The sequence below is a fragment of the Vulpes lagopus genome, chromosome 8 (assembly GCF_018345385.1).
Source record: "Vulpes lagopus strain Blue_001 chromosome 8, ASM1834538v1, whole genome shotgun sequence".
NCBI lineage: Eukaryota > Metazoa > Chordata > Mammalia > Carnivora > Canidae > Vulpes > Vulpes lagopus.
In genome coordinates, this window is record NC_054831.1 from 90,464,368 (window position 1) to 90,481,499 (window position 17,132).

Here is a 17,132-nt window from a genome sequence, read left to right on the forward strand (position 1 = left end):
ATTGCCAGACTGATATGATAGTTGTCTTTTTTAGTATTATTATGAATATCTAATTATGAAAATGAAAAAAAAATCCACATAGTGCTTAGAAGTACCTTGACTACCACCCAGTGGTACTCATACCACGTTCTGGGAACCCCACATTATTCTATCCTGCACCATGTTTTTCAGCCACATTATAAAAATGGTGCTAAACAATGTTTGATTTAATAAGACCTGTTGGTGTTTTTTTGAGGGTGTTTTGAAAGATGGCCGCTTCCTACCCCAGAGGTGGCTGTACTTCAGTGACAAGAGGCAAAAGGGTCCCAGTTTGTACAGTCAGCTCAGTGCTTAAGGCAGTGTAGTTGAAAAGAACTATATAGATATCAGTGATCATCATTCTCATGATGACAATGATTATTTTACATATGGCTGCTTTAAGGGTGAATGGCACAGTCTCATTTGTATGCCAGCATCTGGCAGACTGTCACACATCTGCAGAATATAACCTAAATTGTGCTATTAATATTTCCCCTTTGCATTTTCCCCAAGGCATCTGTCTCCCCAAAGGCCTAAAGAAACCACCCCCCTCCATCTTGAAGGCCTGGAGGCAAATCCAGAAAACATGTCACCTAGACTGGGGACAGCAGATGCTCAGAGTGACAGCAGCTGAGTCTGAGCAGATTTCTGGTTCTTGGAGAAGATGTAAAGGGAGAAAGGGCACCACAACACACATTCATTCTATTAGCAGCTGTACTTCCAGGCAAAATCTGTAGGCAGGCTCTCTGAGGCTCAGACAGCATGTAGAATCCACTGTGCAATCAATAACAGATGCCAGTCATGGTCCTGAGGGTCAGGTCCTAGTACCTCCATCACTGCCATTACTTGCTTAAAGCTCCTTTCCTTAGAATGCCTTGGCAAACCAGAAAAACAGACTCTTCAGTACAGAGAACAAACTGAAGGTTATCAAAGGGGAGGAGAGGTAGATGGGTGAAATAGGTGATGGAAGCTTAAGGAAGGCACTTGTTGGGAAGAGCACTGGGTGTGGTATGGAAGTACTGAATCACTCACTATATTGTACACCTGACGCTAATATAACACTATGTTAGCTAACTGGAATTTAAATAAAAACTTAAAAAAAAAGGCTTGGACAACCATCAAGTACTCTTCTATGGTAGAGACTAGCTAGCTGTGTAGCAATACCATGTCAATTTCTTTTTACATGCACAGCTACACTACATTTCCCAGCCTGCTCTGTAGTTAGAAGTCGCCATGTGACTGATATCTAACCAATGGAATTCATACTATTTTAGGGCCTGGCCCAAAAGAGCCTCCAGTATGTGGTTCTCTACAATCTCCTTTTGCTGTCCTGACTGCAGGTAAGCCTGGTGAGAGTGGGGAGCTGCAAAATGGAAGGACCTATTTCTCTGGTTCACTGTTTGGAGGAGGTTGCTTTCTAGTGGGGATCATCACAATGGACTTTATAACAGAAATTATTTTTTATGTGTTTGAACCACTATGAGGTCTGTTTTTATCAAAAACATTCAGAGCTTTACTATAACCCATGTACTCTTACAGTGAAATTTCTGGGTTAAATTTCATGATCACTGGGATGCCTGGGTGGCTCAGTCAGTTAAGCATCCAACTCTTAGTTTCAGCTCAGGTCATGATCTCAGGGTTGTGAGATCGAGCTCCTGTACCAGGCTCCATGCTCAGCAGAGATTCTGCTTGGAATTCACCCTCTATCTCTGCCCCTGCCCCAGCTCATGCTCTCTCTCTTTCCCTCTCTCTCTCTAAAATAAATAAATAAATCTTAAAGAATTTCATGATTAAATGTCTACTAGAGAGTTCCACTTCAGCGACCTATCATACTTCAAACTTGACTTGTCCAACCAAAATGGTATTTTCTATCTCAGAATGTTCTAGGTACTAGAGTATAGGAACAGATCATACAAAGTCCTTCTCTCATAGAATTTACACCTGAATATGGGGAAATCCAAAATATACACACAAAATTTCAAATAGTCATATGTGCTGTGATAAGAACGATAGAGGGCTATTTGGGGGCTACTTGGCAGTTAATGGGAAAGGACCTCTGAGGAGGCAACGTTAGATTGAAGTCTGAATGCTGAACATGTAGTTAGTCATGTGAATTTCGGGGACAAAGTATCCCAGAAAGACGGAACAGCAAACATAAAGAAGAGACATGAGATCAAGGTTTATCCAGGAACAGAAAAGAGGTGAGTTGGCTGAAGTAGAGAGAATCCTGGAGAGTGCTATGACTGGATATCAAAGAGGGAGGCAGGGCCCAGATCATGTAGAACCTTGTAGCTCAAGGTAAAGAAATTGGATTTTATCCTAAATCCATTGGGGAGTTATTAGAATGTTTTAAGCTGGGGAAGAATGATAACTGAATTAGATACTGAAAGTTCCACTCTGTTATGGGAACATGAACTATGTAGAAGATCAAGAAAAAAGGGAGACTAAGCAGGAGATTATTGCAGTCACACAGATGAAGGGACAGCGGCCTATGCTAGTGTAGGGTGGTAAGAGTGGAGAGGGAGAGCAAGGGGTGGCTTTGAGATATATTTCAGAGTAAGCACTAGAGGGCTCATAGATTGGGTCAGGAGTAGGGAGGCTGGTGAGTGAGAGAAAAAAAAATACTGACTCCTAGGTCAGGTGCTTAGCTGCATGGGTAGAGAAATCATTACCTGAGAATGGGCATTCAAATGAAGAGTCAGGTTTGTGGTGGGATGGACCACAGGATAGGTAGTGAATAAATGACTCATCTATATTATGAAATGGGGTCATTATAACGGGATTAGGATGTGGGCTCAAATACTCATTTACCAATTTTCTTGATGTCACTGGATTTTAGCTAAATAGGGGATAGTAATATTTATATCAGGGGGTTGTTATATCAAATGTACCTTTGGTGTATGAAGACTAGAAGGAAGCATGATAGGGATGTGAGGATTGCTAATAAAGTTTGGTTTATTGATCTGGATGCTGGTTAAACAGGTGTGCCCTGTGGAAAGCCATCAGGCTGTAAAATTATGATATGTGCACTTCTCAAAATGAGGTTCTATATACTGTAGTGCGTAGAATTCAATAAATGGCAGCCAGTATTATTTTCACTATGTTGACAGAATGAAAACCCTCTCATGTGTACCTGTGGTCCATGCTGCCCATACAGACCATTTATAAATCCTTTCACAATAGGAAGAAACCTTAACTGAATTCTGGGGTCTTATATCATAGTTGATAAAGTTGCAACAGACTTTAATTCATGACATGCAAATGACTTTGTGTAAACGAACTGATGCAGAGTTCCAACCCAGAGGTAGTCCTGGACTACTACTTCAGTAAGTCAATACTTCTCTAAGTTTGTTAGGATGAAGGATGGATGCCAACATAGTTTACAAGGGAACAGTTCACCACAAGTGCTAGGAGTTGTGGTTGTGATTGTTTCTTTCTCTTCTACTTCCCCCCAAGCCTGCTCACAGCTGAATACTTATGATTCAAATCAACTGGTTATTGGCCCCCAGTAAAGGATACTAAAACTTTGATTGGTTATTTCAAAGTTCCATAGGTTAATCCTCAGGTCATCAGCTGACATGTAGGTTTCGTAGTCGCTGTTGACTGATATAGAGTTGATGTGATATGTGTGTGCGTTGGCAAATACTCTTCGCGGGGTGGCCTCCACCATCAAGTCCATGGGTCTCAGGACAGGCACCTGGGATGGAAGAGAAACAAATAACTTCAGAATCAAAGCTCTTCATGAGGGAAAAAGTATGCATGTTGATGTCTTTTATCATCACACACAAAATCATAATCACATTCAAAAACTTGAATTTAGAGGAGCCTGAAGACTATCAGAAGACTGATAAATCACATGTTCCTGTTTCCTCTCTCCCTTTTAGTTTTATTTTTTTTCCTTCTACTCCTTTCAGGTTTACTTCTTTCTCAAAAGCTGTCACCATCACTTAGCCCTCATGGGCAATTTCATCTTTTATAGATTCTAAGCTTTCTTCCTGGCCCCTCTAGGTGGCCTCATCCTGGGGGAACTGAAATTAGAATCTACTGTGTGGTCATTAGCTTTCTGAGCTGTTGTTCCAAGCTGCTTGCTTGTTTGTTTTCAACATGAAGTATAGTTTAAAAAGGAAGTTGTGGGCAAATTTTAGAAATATGTAGTTCAACTTTGATCTAAATTTATACTTCAGGGCTTAGGAGGTCTAGACGCCATCCTGGCTTTTTCTTCAATCTTTACAGGGATTTTGGGAAAATATATAACCACCCAAGATTCTAATAGCCCAAATTTAGCCATTAATATAGACGGCACTCATCGACATCCTGTTTTACCTGGAAAAATCTTGGTTTATACCTGTTGTCTTTTTGTACCAACTACAAAATATCTACTTTCACAACAAAACTGTCCTAGTTTGGACAATAAAGTATGTGGTCATCTTAGTGATATATAAGGTGTACTCAGTGATTATTTGTTGAATGAGTAAATAAGAATATTCGAGCAAATGTTTTCTTTCCTGTGGGTCAAAGAATCAGGCCGTTAAATCGATTCCCACACATGAAGCTCTTCCTGCCAAATATGAATAAAGATTCATCACTCTTCTGACTCCCTCTTTGAATTCAAGGGCACTTCTGACTACACCTGGGTCAACTGGCTCCTGAGAAAGTGAGAAAGAACACCTATGCCTGACAGGGGATAGACTAAAAGCAAAACAAAACAAACACAAACACAAACACAAAACACCAGATGTGGTCCTTAACCAACAGCTATTTCCCTTTCAAAAAAGTCATCTTTTGCAACTGAGCAGACTTGCTGACTGATTTGCTTCCAGGTGGTCAATGAAGACTTTAATTTCTGGATTTGTTTCAACCCAGGGGGTGAGGGGAAGAGGACAGAAGCAAAGGTTACATTCTGTGAAGTGTACTCACTTCAACAGTATAACCTTTTACAAAACAGAATTCTCCCAGTTTGGTCTTGAAGGAGCTTAGGTCCCTCACACTTTTGAGAGAGTTTTAAAATTGAATAAATAATTCAGGGAATCAGAGTCCTATGTAGCTGTGGTGCTATATATCCTGGAAGGCAGAGGTGGCTTTCAATGTGGATATAGGAAGAACCAGTTATCCTCTGAACACCAGGAAAGGGAGGGGAAGGAAAGTCTTTGTGAGACTTCCACTCCAATTATGGATAATGATTTTAGAGCATAAGCTCAGGGATGGCAAGAACTGGAAGACCTGGGTTCTCATCACAGATTCACGACAAACCTAAAGGCTGTGTGACCATGGGTGGTTAACCTGCCCCTTCTGGGCTCTCAGGATACTATCTGAAAGTTATCAGGAAGGGGGGTTGGGATCTGTGGAGATAATATGCCCTTTGATTCACCCTTCTTCTCACCCTTTCAGAAACTTTTATTGGGCTCTATACAAGGTCCTGGGGCAGTGGTTGAGCATTTGACTGCAAGATCCTGGGGGATACAAGTAGTGAGCAAAACCAGACAGTTCCTGCCTTCATCCAGCTGGTCTAGATGGAGGAGGTAGACACGAAGTCATATCATAATAAAATACAGTAAGTGCCCCAAAGGAGAGGATATCGTGCAAAGGGGGGATGATCAGGGAGGCCCAGGGAGCCATTGCTGAGAAAGTATGGAATGGATGACTGCAAGGGATGAGAGGGGTTTGCTGGTCCAGGAGAAGCCACAGGAAGTCCTGTTGGCATTGGGAAACCTGTTTTGAGCTCTGCTACCTTGGGGTGGGTGCAGAGGAAGCACAGATAGCCCTCATAAGCTCCAGGTGGGATGTTCCTTTATGACAGACTACAAAAGCGTGGCATGTGTTGTTGAAAGCACACAGCATAGTCACCCTGATTCAAATACCAGGAACACCTACAACACCTAATTGAGGCTTCTAGAGGCAGCCTAAGTACAAAACTCGATGACTACCACTACAGTCGTCATCAGTAATACTGTCGATGCCATAAATACTACTGCTGGTTTATTTGGGGAGGGAAGAACGTTCCAGTTGGAGAAAATAGCATGTGCAAAGGTCCTAGAGTGGGGGTAGGGCCAAGAATGAAGGGCTGATAGGTCAATGTGGGTGAAACAGAGACAGTGATGGAAACCATGGTAAGAGCCAAAGTAACAGGGTAGGTCAGAGGAAAGCCCCCCCCCAAAGATTTTTGCCATTATTGTTAAGGAAATGGGCAGAAATAAAAAGATCTCCAATGATTGTGATACGATTAAAGTTTTGAGATCATTCCTGATGTACAGTGGAGAATAAGAGGCTAAATGAAGTAAAAATTTGGAAAGAAAGGTGATACCATCAAACACCACCAAAGAGTACATCTGAGTCAAGGCTTTGTAATGGATAAAAAAAATATGACTCTGCTTTTGGGAACTCTCCCCACAAATATTTCTTAGGCATTTACTCCTCTGGGTCATTCTTTATACCTCTGCTAGTATAAAGTATTTATTACCTCTGCTAATTCTTTCAACAGCTCTGTTAAATAGGTATGAGTGTAAGTACTTTTACAGAGACAAAGGTCAGGCTCAGAGAGGCGAAGTCACTGCCTAGGGTTGCCCAGCAATAGGAGGCCGTAGGAGTTATGAGGCATCGTCGGATTTTAGTACCAGAGCCTACCTGACTGTAAAGCTGTGCTTCTTCCACTGTCTCACACTACACTCTTATATCATACATGGTGGGAAGTGATAAATGCTCCATATGTCACATGAATAAGCTGGCAGAAGTATTTATGGCATCGACAGTATTACTGATGACAACTGTAGTGGTAGTCATCGAGTTTTGTACTTAGGCTGCCTCTAGAAACCTCAATTAGGTGTTGTAGGTGTTACTGGTATTTGAATCAGGGTGACTATGCTGTGTGCTTTCAACAACACATGCCACGCTTTTATAGTCTGTCATAAAGGAACACCCCACCTGGAGCTTATGGGGGCTATCTGTGCTTCCTCTGCACCCACCCTGGGGTAGCAGAACTCAAAACAGGCTTCCCAGTGCCACAGAAGAAATGCAATCTGCAAGGACTTCCTGTGGCTTCTCCTAAACCCTTCCCTGAGCATCCTTCCTTACTGTGCGTTGTCTGCAGAGGCTTCCCATGGCTGTGGTGACAGGGAGGGAGCATGACAGCTAGGATCAAGAGGCATTACAAAGTGGGAACTGCCAGCCCAGAGCATTAGCTTAACGTGACGGGCCTGCCTGCTAATTCAGTCTGACATATTCCATGATGTACCACTTAATGGGGAAGGCTCCATGGAGGTGTCTGGGGAGGGAGCCGCTAATGCGTTACCCAGATAAGGCAGAAGGATGAATGTCATCCATGGTATTCCAGCACCATTCTCTTGCCCAGGTCAAGGCCTGTCCACTGCCTAGTGATGCCCTTCCCAGGAAGGAAGAAGGAGATTAAATCTGGACAGCATGACTGGCCAGGAAGCCCTATTGGGACTCTGTGTTATTTGCTCTGGCTACATACTGTCTTCAGGGCTAGACAGGGAGAAGAGTAGGACACAATGCTTCAAGTTGGGCCCATAGGCCCTCATTAGGGCTTTCTCTATACAATATTCAAGGAGGGCTTCCATACTGTGTGCCAGTCACACTGTCAGAGATCCCCTGCCCCAAGTCCAGGACTCTGCAGCCCTCTGCCTTCTCTGGGCACAGGCCTGGGGAAGGTTCTTCGGTTTGCCCATTTTACAGCAGAGGTTCAGGGAGGTGAAGTATTCTGTTCAATGTCACACACAGAGTAAGCTGAGGAGTGGAACCTAGGCAGTTTGGTTCCCGAGTGAGCATACTATTGCAGATGAAACTATTAGAGGGAAATATGAAATTGCCATTTTTGCAGGTCAAAAACCATCAAGTCCCCATTACTGCAAACAGTTTAGCTTATTACTTTGGAAAGACTCTGGTATGCAGATGTGACACTGGGTCACAGAATAAAGAATCTTAGAAGGGTGCTTAGAGTCTTTTTCAAAGACCATCCTGTGTGTGCATGTGTGTGATGTGGAGGGGAATTTAATAAGCGGCTGTGGCTGTCTAGGTTTTACCTTCTTCATCACTCTTGGTAGTACGTGTTTGTATTCTCAATCACATCTTGCTTAAATTAATATTTCTGTGATTAAGGAAAATTTGAAAACTACTGACCCAGGCAGTACCTACAATATGCAGATGACAAAATCAAGACCCACAGAGGTGTCTTAGCCATGGTTACCCAGGTACAGTCCAGGTCTCTACCTCCCATCCTAGAGCTTCCTCTGCCCCCCATACCATGTGCCTGAACCATTCTCCATGGAACCAGAGCCTTCCTTTTGCCAAATGTCAGAACCAGAACTGGACAAAGCCCAGGATTAAGCCAGGACCTTTAGCTTGTAGTTCAAAGCCTCCTTTCTGAGCCATGTCAGCAGGTAGGGGACGAGGCTAAAATCAACTCTGAGACATGATGAGTGCTGGATTGTACTTTCAATGAGAAGAGCATCCTTGGCCCTCAGAGGGCTCAGGTGGGTCTGTGGTACGCTGTTGGATTTCCCTCACATCCCTCCCTCAGTACCTCCAATTCCTTCTGCATCTGGATTCCATTTCACCTCATCTCCCTGAGCCTGATTCTAAAGGGGGAATGCATTAGTCCAGCTGGCCAAGACAACCAACACTGTATTAGAAAATCAGCCCAATAAGGTCCCATCTCCCAAGAGAGTCTCAGAGTCTAACCAGCCGTAAAGCCTACACAGATAGCTCTTGTCTGTAATACTAGTGGGATGCAAAGAGCCCCAAGAACCACATAGCTGCCTCCCTCTCATCACTGAGGTCTCTGTTCAATTATCATCCCTTGAGAGAGGGAACCTTGAGAGAAGCTTCCATGTCATGCCCACCATATCTCAAATAGTGTACTCTCCACTCACTATCCTCTTACTCAGCTGATGGCTTAGTATGTTTTCTTTTTTTTTAATTTTCACTCTTTTTTAATAATAAATTTATTTTTTATTGTTGTTAAATTTGCCAACATACAGAATAACACCCAGTGCTCATCCCGTCAAGTGCCCCCCTCAGTGCCCGTCACCCATTCATCCCCACCCCCTGCCCTCCTCCCCTTCCATCACCCCTAGTTTGTTTCCCAGAGTTAGGAGTCTTTATGTTCTGTCTCCCTTTCTGATATTTCCCACACATTTCTTCTCCCTTCCCTTATATTCCATTTCACTATTATTTATATTCCCCAAATGAATGAGAACATACAATGTTTGTCCTTCTCCGATTGAGTTACTTCACTCAGCATAATACCCTCCAGTTCCATCCACGTTGAAGCAAATGGTGGGTATTTGTCATTTCTAATGGCTGAGTAATATTCCATTGTATACATAGACCACATCTTCTTTATCCATTCATCTTTCGATGGACACCGAGGCTCCTTCCACAGTTTGGCTATTATGGACATTGCTGCTAGAAACATCAGGGTGCAGGTGTCCCGACGTTTCATTGCATCTGAATCTTTGGGGTAAATCCCCAACAGTGCAATTGCTGGGTCGTAGGGCAGCTCTATTTTTAACTCTTTGAGGAACCTCCACACAGTTTTCCAGAGTGGCTGCACCAGTTCACATTCCCACCAACAGTGTAAGAGGGTTCCCTTTTCTCCGCATCCTCTCCAACATTTGTGGTTTCCTGCCTTGTTAATGTTCCCCATTCTCACTGGTGTGAGGTGGTATCTCATTGTGGTTTTGATTTGTATTTCCCTGATGGCAAGTGATGCAGAGCATTTTCTCATGTGCATGTTGGCCACGCCTATGTCTTCCTCTGTGAGATTTCTCTTCATGTCTTTTGCCCATTTCATGATTGGATTGTTTGTTTCTTTGGTGTTGAGTTTAATAAGTTCTTTACAGATCTTGGAAACTAGCCCTTTATCTGATACGTCATTTGCAAATATCTTCTCCCATTCTGTAGGTTGTCTTTTAGTTTGTTGACTGTATCCTTTGCTGTGCAAAAGCTTCTTATCTTGATGAAGTCCCAATAGTTCATTTTTGCTTTTGTTTCTTTTGCCTTCGTGGATGTATCTTGCAAGAAGTTACTGTGGCTGAGTTCAAAAAGGGTGTTGCCTTTTTGCTTTTCAATTAAAAAAATAGTTAAGAAATTAGTTCTAAAAAAAGCTAATTTGAAAAAAAAAAAAAGTCCAAGATATACTGTTAAATAGAAAATGTCCAAATGGGCAGAGTAGTATTTTAAAGTATGCCATGAGGGTTTTCAAAAGGGGAGAATGAGAGAGAAAGATGTTCTTATAGGCCCAGAACATTTCTGAAATAACCTACAAAGAAGTATGGTTACCCCAGTGGAATGGGAGGAGCGTGGATCAGAAATACAAGGAGGGCAGAAACTTTTTGCTTTATATTCCTGTACAGTTTGGTTTTTTAACCACGTGTTTTTAATGCTTTATTAAAAAAAAAAAAAAAACACTAGTTAAAAAAAAACAAAACAAAACAAGACATCCCTGTCTTGTTCCTGATCTTAGGGGAAAGGCTCCCAGTGCTTCCCCATTGAGAATGATATTTGCTGTGGGCTTGAGAATATTTGCTGTGGGCCTTAGTATGTTTTAGTATGATGTATTATTTCAGCAACACATCAGGGAATTCTCATCAGTACTGATAATCATCAGTATCCTATGATTTAGTTTGGTAGATATTATGATCCCTATTGCACAAGTGAGGCAGCTGAGGCCAGAGGTTAAGTAATTTGTATAAAGTCACACAGCTGGTATGCATGCCTGGTTCCCTTGACTCTGTGTTCTCCTCTAGGATTTTGATGGAATCTTGTCTCACATTTAGATCTTTCATCCATTTTGAGTTTATCTTTGTGTATGGTGAAAGAGAGTGGTCCAGTTTCATTCTTCTGCATGTGGATGTCCAATTTCCCAGCACCATTTATTGAAGAGACTGTCTTTCTTCCAGTGGATAGTCTTTCCTCCTTTATCGAGTATTAGTTGACCATAAAGTTCAGGGTCCACTTCTGGGTTCTCTATTCTGTTCCATTGATCTATGTGTCTGCTTTTGTGCCAGTACCACACTGTCTTGATGACCACAGCTTTGTAGTACAACCTGAAATCTGGCATTGTGATGCCCCCAGCTATGGTTTTCTTTTTTAAAATTCCCCTGGCTATTTGGGGTCTTTTCTGATTCCACACAAATCTTAAAATAATTTGTTCTAACTCTCTGAAGAAAGTCCCTGGTATTTTGATAGGGATTGCATTAAACGTGTAAATTGCCCTGGGTAACGTTGACATTTTCACAATATTAATTCTGCCAATCCATGAGCATGGAATATTTTTCCATCTCTTTGTGTCTTCCTCAATTTCTTTCAGAAGTGTTCTGTAGTTTTTAGGGTATAGATCCTTTACCTCTTTGGTTAGGTTTATTCCTAGGTATCTTATGCTTTTGGGTGCAATTGTAAATGGGATTGACTCCTTAATTTCTTTTTCTTCAGTCTCATTGTTAGTGTATAGAAATGCCATTGATTTCTGGGCATTGATTTTGCATCCTGCCACGCTTACCAAATTGCTGTATGAGTTCTAGCAATCTTGGGGTGGAGTCTTTTGGGTTTTCTATGTAGAGTATCATGTCATCGGTGAAGAGGGAGAGTTTGACTTCTTCTTTGCCAATTTGAATGCCTTTAATGTCTTTTTGTTGTCTGATTGCTGAGGCTAGGACTTCCAGGACTATGTTGAATAGCAGTGGTGAGAGTGGACATCCCTGTCTTGTTCCTGATCTTAGGGGAAAGGCTCCCAGTGCTTCCCCATTGAGAATGATATTTGCTGTGGGCTTGAGAATATTTGCTGTGGGCCTTAGTATGTTTTAGTATGATGTATTATTTCAGCAACACATCAGGGAATTCTCATCAGTACTGATAATCATCAGTATCCTATGATTTAGTTTGGTAGATATTATGATCCCTATTGCACAAGTGAGGCAACTGAGGCCAGAGGTTAAGTAATTTGTATAAAGTCACACAGCTGGTATGCATGCCTGGTTCCCTTGACTCTGGAGTCTAAGCCCTCCATTGAGCTCTATTCTGGGCTCTGGAAGAGCGCAGTGGGGAGTGTGGGACAGAGATAATAAAGAGACATGCCAATGCAGGGGATCTGTGCCATGATGAAGGTCAGTAGGTACTGTCCAGGCTGTTCTAGTTGAATGGGTTCTGTGGCTACCTGGGGAGGTCAAGGGAGACCTTGAAAGGGGAGGGTTGAGTGATGAAACCAGACAGGGTGCAAAGGGTTTGTAGGACTCCATCAGGCAGAGTAGGGTGTGGGAGGAGAAGGGATCATGCTTTAATCAGAGGGACCAGCACATGCAAAGGCTTAGGCAGGAGAGAACAAAAACAGGTGTGTAAGTATGTGACTCCACATGTTTCTGAAGGAGGGTATCCGTGACTTAACTATTGGCTCAACAAATACTTAAGTCCCTATTCTGTATTAGACATGGAGAAAGCCTGGATTGGGTAAGGTGGTAGACAGTGGATAGGGTGCAACTTGAGGTGGGATGTTTTTGGAAGGCCTCTCTTACAGCATGACTTTTGAGTGGAGATCTGAATGCAGTGAGGGAGGGAGCTTTATGGCCGTCTGGGGAAGAGTATTCGTAGCAGAGGGAAGAACAGGTACAAAAGTTTGAGCACCTGAGGTTGGAGCATGACACTGGAACTTGAGGTTATGATATAGGAGGAACAGCAAGGAATCTTTGTGGCCAGAGAGGAGTTTGGAAGCGAGCAATTGCAGCAGATGTCGGATCAGTAGTTGGTGCTGGATCACGGATGTAACTGTGAGGGTAAGGAAGATTCAGGGAGGTGCAGGTAGCTATCCAATACACACCCCCTTCCTGCTCAGGAACTCCTTGCTCACTCGCCCTCTCACCACTCCTTCTGTCTCTCCCCACCCCTCCTTCAGTCTTCTTGCCTTGGCTACTTTCTCATTATCTTCCCTGCCTCTCCTCTTGGAAAATACAAGATCATCTTTCAGTTCCCAGAACCCATTTACTAACAAAATGAATGTTGCTGTCATTTGGCTTATTTGGTGACCACACAGGCGATTCTTCACAATCTTCCACAGCACCTAAGCGGGTGTCTGTGGGTCACAAAGCCCCCCTTCAGAGATACACAAGGAAAGCTGTGCAGAATCCTGAAGCCCCTGAGGCCCCCACTTGAAACGACATCTGTGAAAATGCACAGCAGGGAGAGGCTAGAGGTGAGGACTCAAGTGCCTTCACGCACCGACTCTTCACAGAGAAAAAACAACAGCTGTGTTTACCATGGCAACCTCCAGTGCCCCAGCAAGTTGACAGACTCAAGGCAAGGCTCAGAGAGAAGAGATGGTGTGATAGGAGGTAAAAAGAGCAGAGAGAAGATGGAGTCATGCAGAAGGAAGAGAGAGATGGTCAGGTGTAGAAGGATGTGAATGGATTTTAGCTGATCGATAACAGTGGCTTAAATATGTTTGAGTTCGGCAGACAAACATTTGAATACCCTTGGTTGTCAAGAACAGTTAACATAATTGGCATTATGGTTTTTTTTTTTTTGGAAAAAATTGCTATCAATTTAAATCCATGCTTGCTCCATATCTTTTTATCAATGTTCAACAGATGCTCCCCACTATTCCCAATAGTTCAGATTACTTGATATTGGGACTGATAGGATACATTAGAGTCATGGGTTAGGTGGTCTCCATGTCATCACTTAGGAAGTACATATGGCAATGTTATGACCACATACTGGCCCGAAATAAAGCCTTCAATAACCATGCATTGAGCATTTATTACATGCTAGGCAGTTACCACACAGAGGATCTTCAGGAATCTTACTGGAGGCAGATATTATACAAACTCTCCTACCTTTTCTTTTTTTCCTAACAAGCCCTTTGGGGAAGCTGAAATCATGGCTGCTGTTTGACATAGAAAATAAACAGATGAGAGCTGTCTACCTCCTCCTTGGTGAAAGGAAACCATGACCCTGGTGCTTGGGACCACAGGTGTAAGGCTGAGTGGAGAACTGGGGTGAGTATCCTATCCCATCTAGAAGCAGTAAGTGGTTAGGCAGGTGGAGAATCTAGGAGTTACAGATCCCAACCTAACTTCAAGTTGGCCACCATGCTTCTCTCTGGGCTTTCTTCAAGAAAAGTCCTTCATGGCCCTCCAATGACAATTACTATAAGCTTAGGATAAAGCCAAAGTTAAGAAGAACTCAAGACTTCAGTGTCAAGGAAGAGTGAGTAGGTCATCTTAAAAATGGAGAGCCATTGGGTAAGGCTCCTTGTTCCAAGGATCATAGATTTGTGGCAGAGCAGCTCTCTTCAAACAGGAGTATGGGATGGCTTCCCAACAACTACATGGAGTTTTAAAAGCAACCCTCGGGGATCCCTGAGTGGCTCAGCAGTTTAGTGCCTGCCTTCGGCCCAGGGCATGATCCTGGAGTCCCGGGATCGAATTCCACATCAGGCTTCTTGCATGGAGCCTGCATCTCCCTCTGCCCGTGTCTCTGCCTCTCTCTCTTTGAGTGTCTCTCATGAATAAATAAATAAAGTCTTAAAAAAAATAAGAGCAACCCTCTTGGAGCATCTGGGTGCCTCAGCCGGTTAAGCATCTGACTTTTGATTATTGCTCAGGTCGTGATCTCAAGAGTTTTGAGTTTAGATCCAACATTGGGCTCTATGCTGGATGTGGAGCCTGCTTGAAATTTTCTCTCCCTTGACCTGCATCCCTCTCCCACCTCTTAAAAAAAAAAAAGTCAACCATTTCCCCATATCTAACTTACACATATTTTCCTTTCTGAAACCAAATCATCTCAGGAGATACCCACAGCCTAAGTCTCCTTCTCTTTGCAAATAGAAAAACACAGAAGAAATACATTCACCCATCTTCAATCTTATTGTGGTGAACTATAAACACTTCTCGGAGAGATAACTGGATAATGCCTTTAATCAGTGCCCCACAAATGTCACCAGCCATAGCTCAAGATAGTATGAATTTCTAATAAAGTTTTACATTTTATATTTAATTATTATTTGTCAGAATTATATGTCTATGTCATTCAGGTCAACTGTATTCTATTAATTTTAGAAACAATTATATTCACAATAGAATTTTAAACCGTTACAGTCATACATTCATTGGGTGGGACCTATTCTTGCTACAGAAATGATTTTTTTAAAAAGGCTTTTAACATTTATTTGGGGGAAGTGAAAATACATGTTTCAAGAAAAGCAATGTAAAGTTCTGACTTTTAAAGAATTTGCTCATGTATTCTTTTAATGGATAGTAGTGGGTATCCAGTTAAGATGGTATTTAAATTCTAGTGGATGCATTAAAAAGGTGATATAATTTTAAATTAAACCACCTATGTTCGAAATACTCCTGTAATCATCTTCAATAATTATATACCATTACAATGGAAAATACTTAGTCTACTTATAAACCTGTGTACCTCAGAAATGTACACAGGTTTTCAAACTGGGGTACACAAACACAAAATCTGAAGTTGTATGGTATAAGAGAATTTCTGAAGTAGAACTGGGCTTGAGGGATGCCCGGGTGGCCCAGCGGTTTGGCGCCTCCCTTCGGCCCGGGCTCTGACCCTGGAGACCTGGAATCAAGTCCCACGTTGGGTTCCCTGCAGGGAGCCTGCTTCTTCCTCTGCCTGTGTCTCTGCCTCTCTCGAATAAATGAATAAAAAAAAAATAACTGGGCTTGAATCCTGGGTGAGCCATTTACTAGCCACATGGTCCTGGGGCCCTGGTGCCTTCCACAATGTTAGAGATAGCAACTCTCAGTAGCTTTTTTGAGAAAACTTAGCACAGGGCCTGACGCATACCATCTAATAAGGAAGAAACACTTATGGAGAACCTAATTTGGCCAGGATTGTGCTGAGCTCTTTATGCATACCATGCTACTGAACCCACACAATGACCTTAAGAGGTAGGTGCTGGTATTGTTCCCACTTTCCAGACGTGGATTCTAAAACAAGAGAAATCATAATGCTTATTCAAGGTTATACAGCTATTAAGTTGTGAAGCTGCCCTTGAACTCGGCAGTCTTGCTTCTATGTTTGCTACTATTAGAATTCTTACCATTAACTTGCAATTGTAAAAATATGGTCCTTTCTGAGACTGCTGAGGGAAGATTTTAAGACTTTTTCTATTGGCTCTGGGGTTTAGGCATCCCTTCTAGGGAAATCAGTCATGATTAGAGAATTCAGCATGGCTCAGGAAAAGTGGATAGTGGGATGATTATTCACTGGGTAGCAATTAACTTCATAAGAAAAAAAAAAATCCAAAACAGCTGAAGGCTTTTCTGGTTAGGAGTTTTCCAAATAGCTTCTGTCCACATTGTCATGAAAACCTTGGAACAATATGGTCGTTCATCCAATTATCAAACCAACCTGGGGGGCAGAGTCTGGCATTACGTGTACCCATTATTAAAGGGTAATTCAGTGTAACAAACCAAATCGAGTATGTACAAAGACTGTCAAATAAAATAAACCACTAACAAATTAAATTACTTCCCATTTTCAGTGGGAAGAATGCCAGTCATTTTTCATTTTAAAAAATATGCATCTTAATTCCATTTTTTAAAAACATGAAAAGAAGCATTTGAAGGTCTCTTGTGCTGTCAGCACTGCCGTTTATTTTCCACAGGCGCATCTTTCCTGGTCCTGGGGCATGTTCTTTAAGAGACTTAATGAAGCATTAAGTCTCACCCTGGTCAAAAAACTTGTTTCCTCCATGGACCAATGGTGGATAGAGTTTAAAAAGCAAGAGCGATAGGTTGGCTCTGGCTTACAGCGACATATCAGAGCTGTTTGCAGAATGAAACTGCCACTCAAGAGCACCCCGCCAAACCCCCAGGGAATCCTATCCAAATAATATAATTTTTAGATTTCCCTGATCACACCCTTCAACAGCCTCAATATGGCCCTGATTTCTTTTACTGGCTTTGTCATGTAGATTGAAATATGCCTTAGAGGAAAAACCCCTTTGGACCAAGTCAGGCTTTGTGCTTCAGGTTCTTAAATATCCGAGAATTATATTCTTTCATTTGACAAACATTTATTAAGTGCCAATCACTGCTCTAGGTGGTACGTGTATAGACTGAACAAAACAGATTAGTTGT

The 17,132-nt window shown here is 42.3% G+C and overlaps 1 protein-coding gene across 6 annotated transcripts in view; it reads right to left on the reverse strand.

Moving 5' to 3' along the window:
* Nucleotides 1–17,132, reverse strand: part of PPP2R2B (protein phosphatase 2 regulatory subunit Bbeta) — a 448,486-nt gene that overhangs the window by 55,401 nt on the left and 375,953 nt on the right. For all 6 annotated transcript variants that reach the window (XM_041767142.1, XM_041767141.1, XM_041767143.1 and 3 more), the window contains one exon: nt 3,538–3,715. In XM_041767142.1, the coding sequence (XP_041623076.1) occupies nt 3,538–3,715 (178 nt within the window). The remainder of the gene's footprint in view (nt 1–3,537; nt 3,716–17,132) is intronic.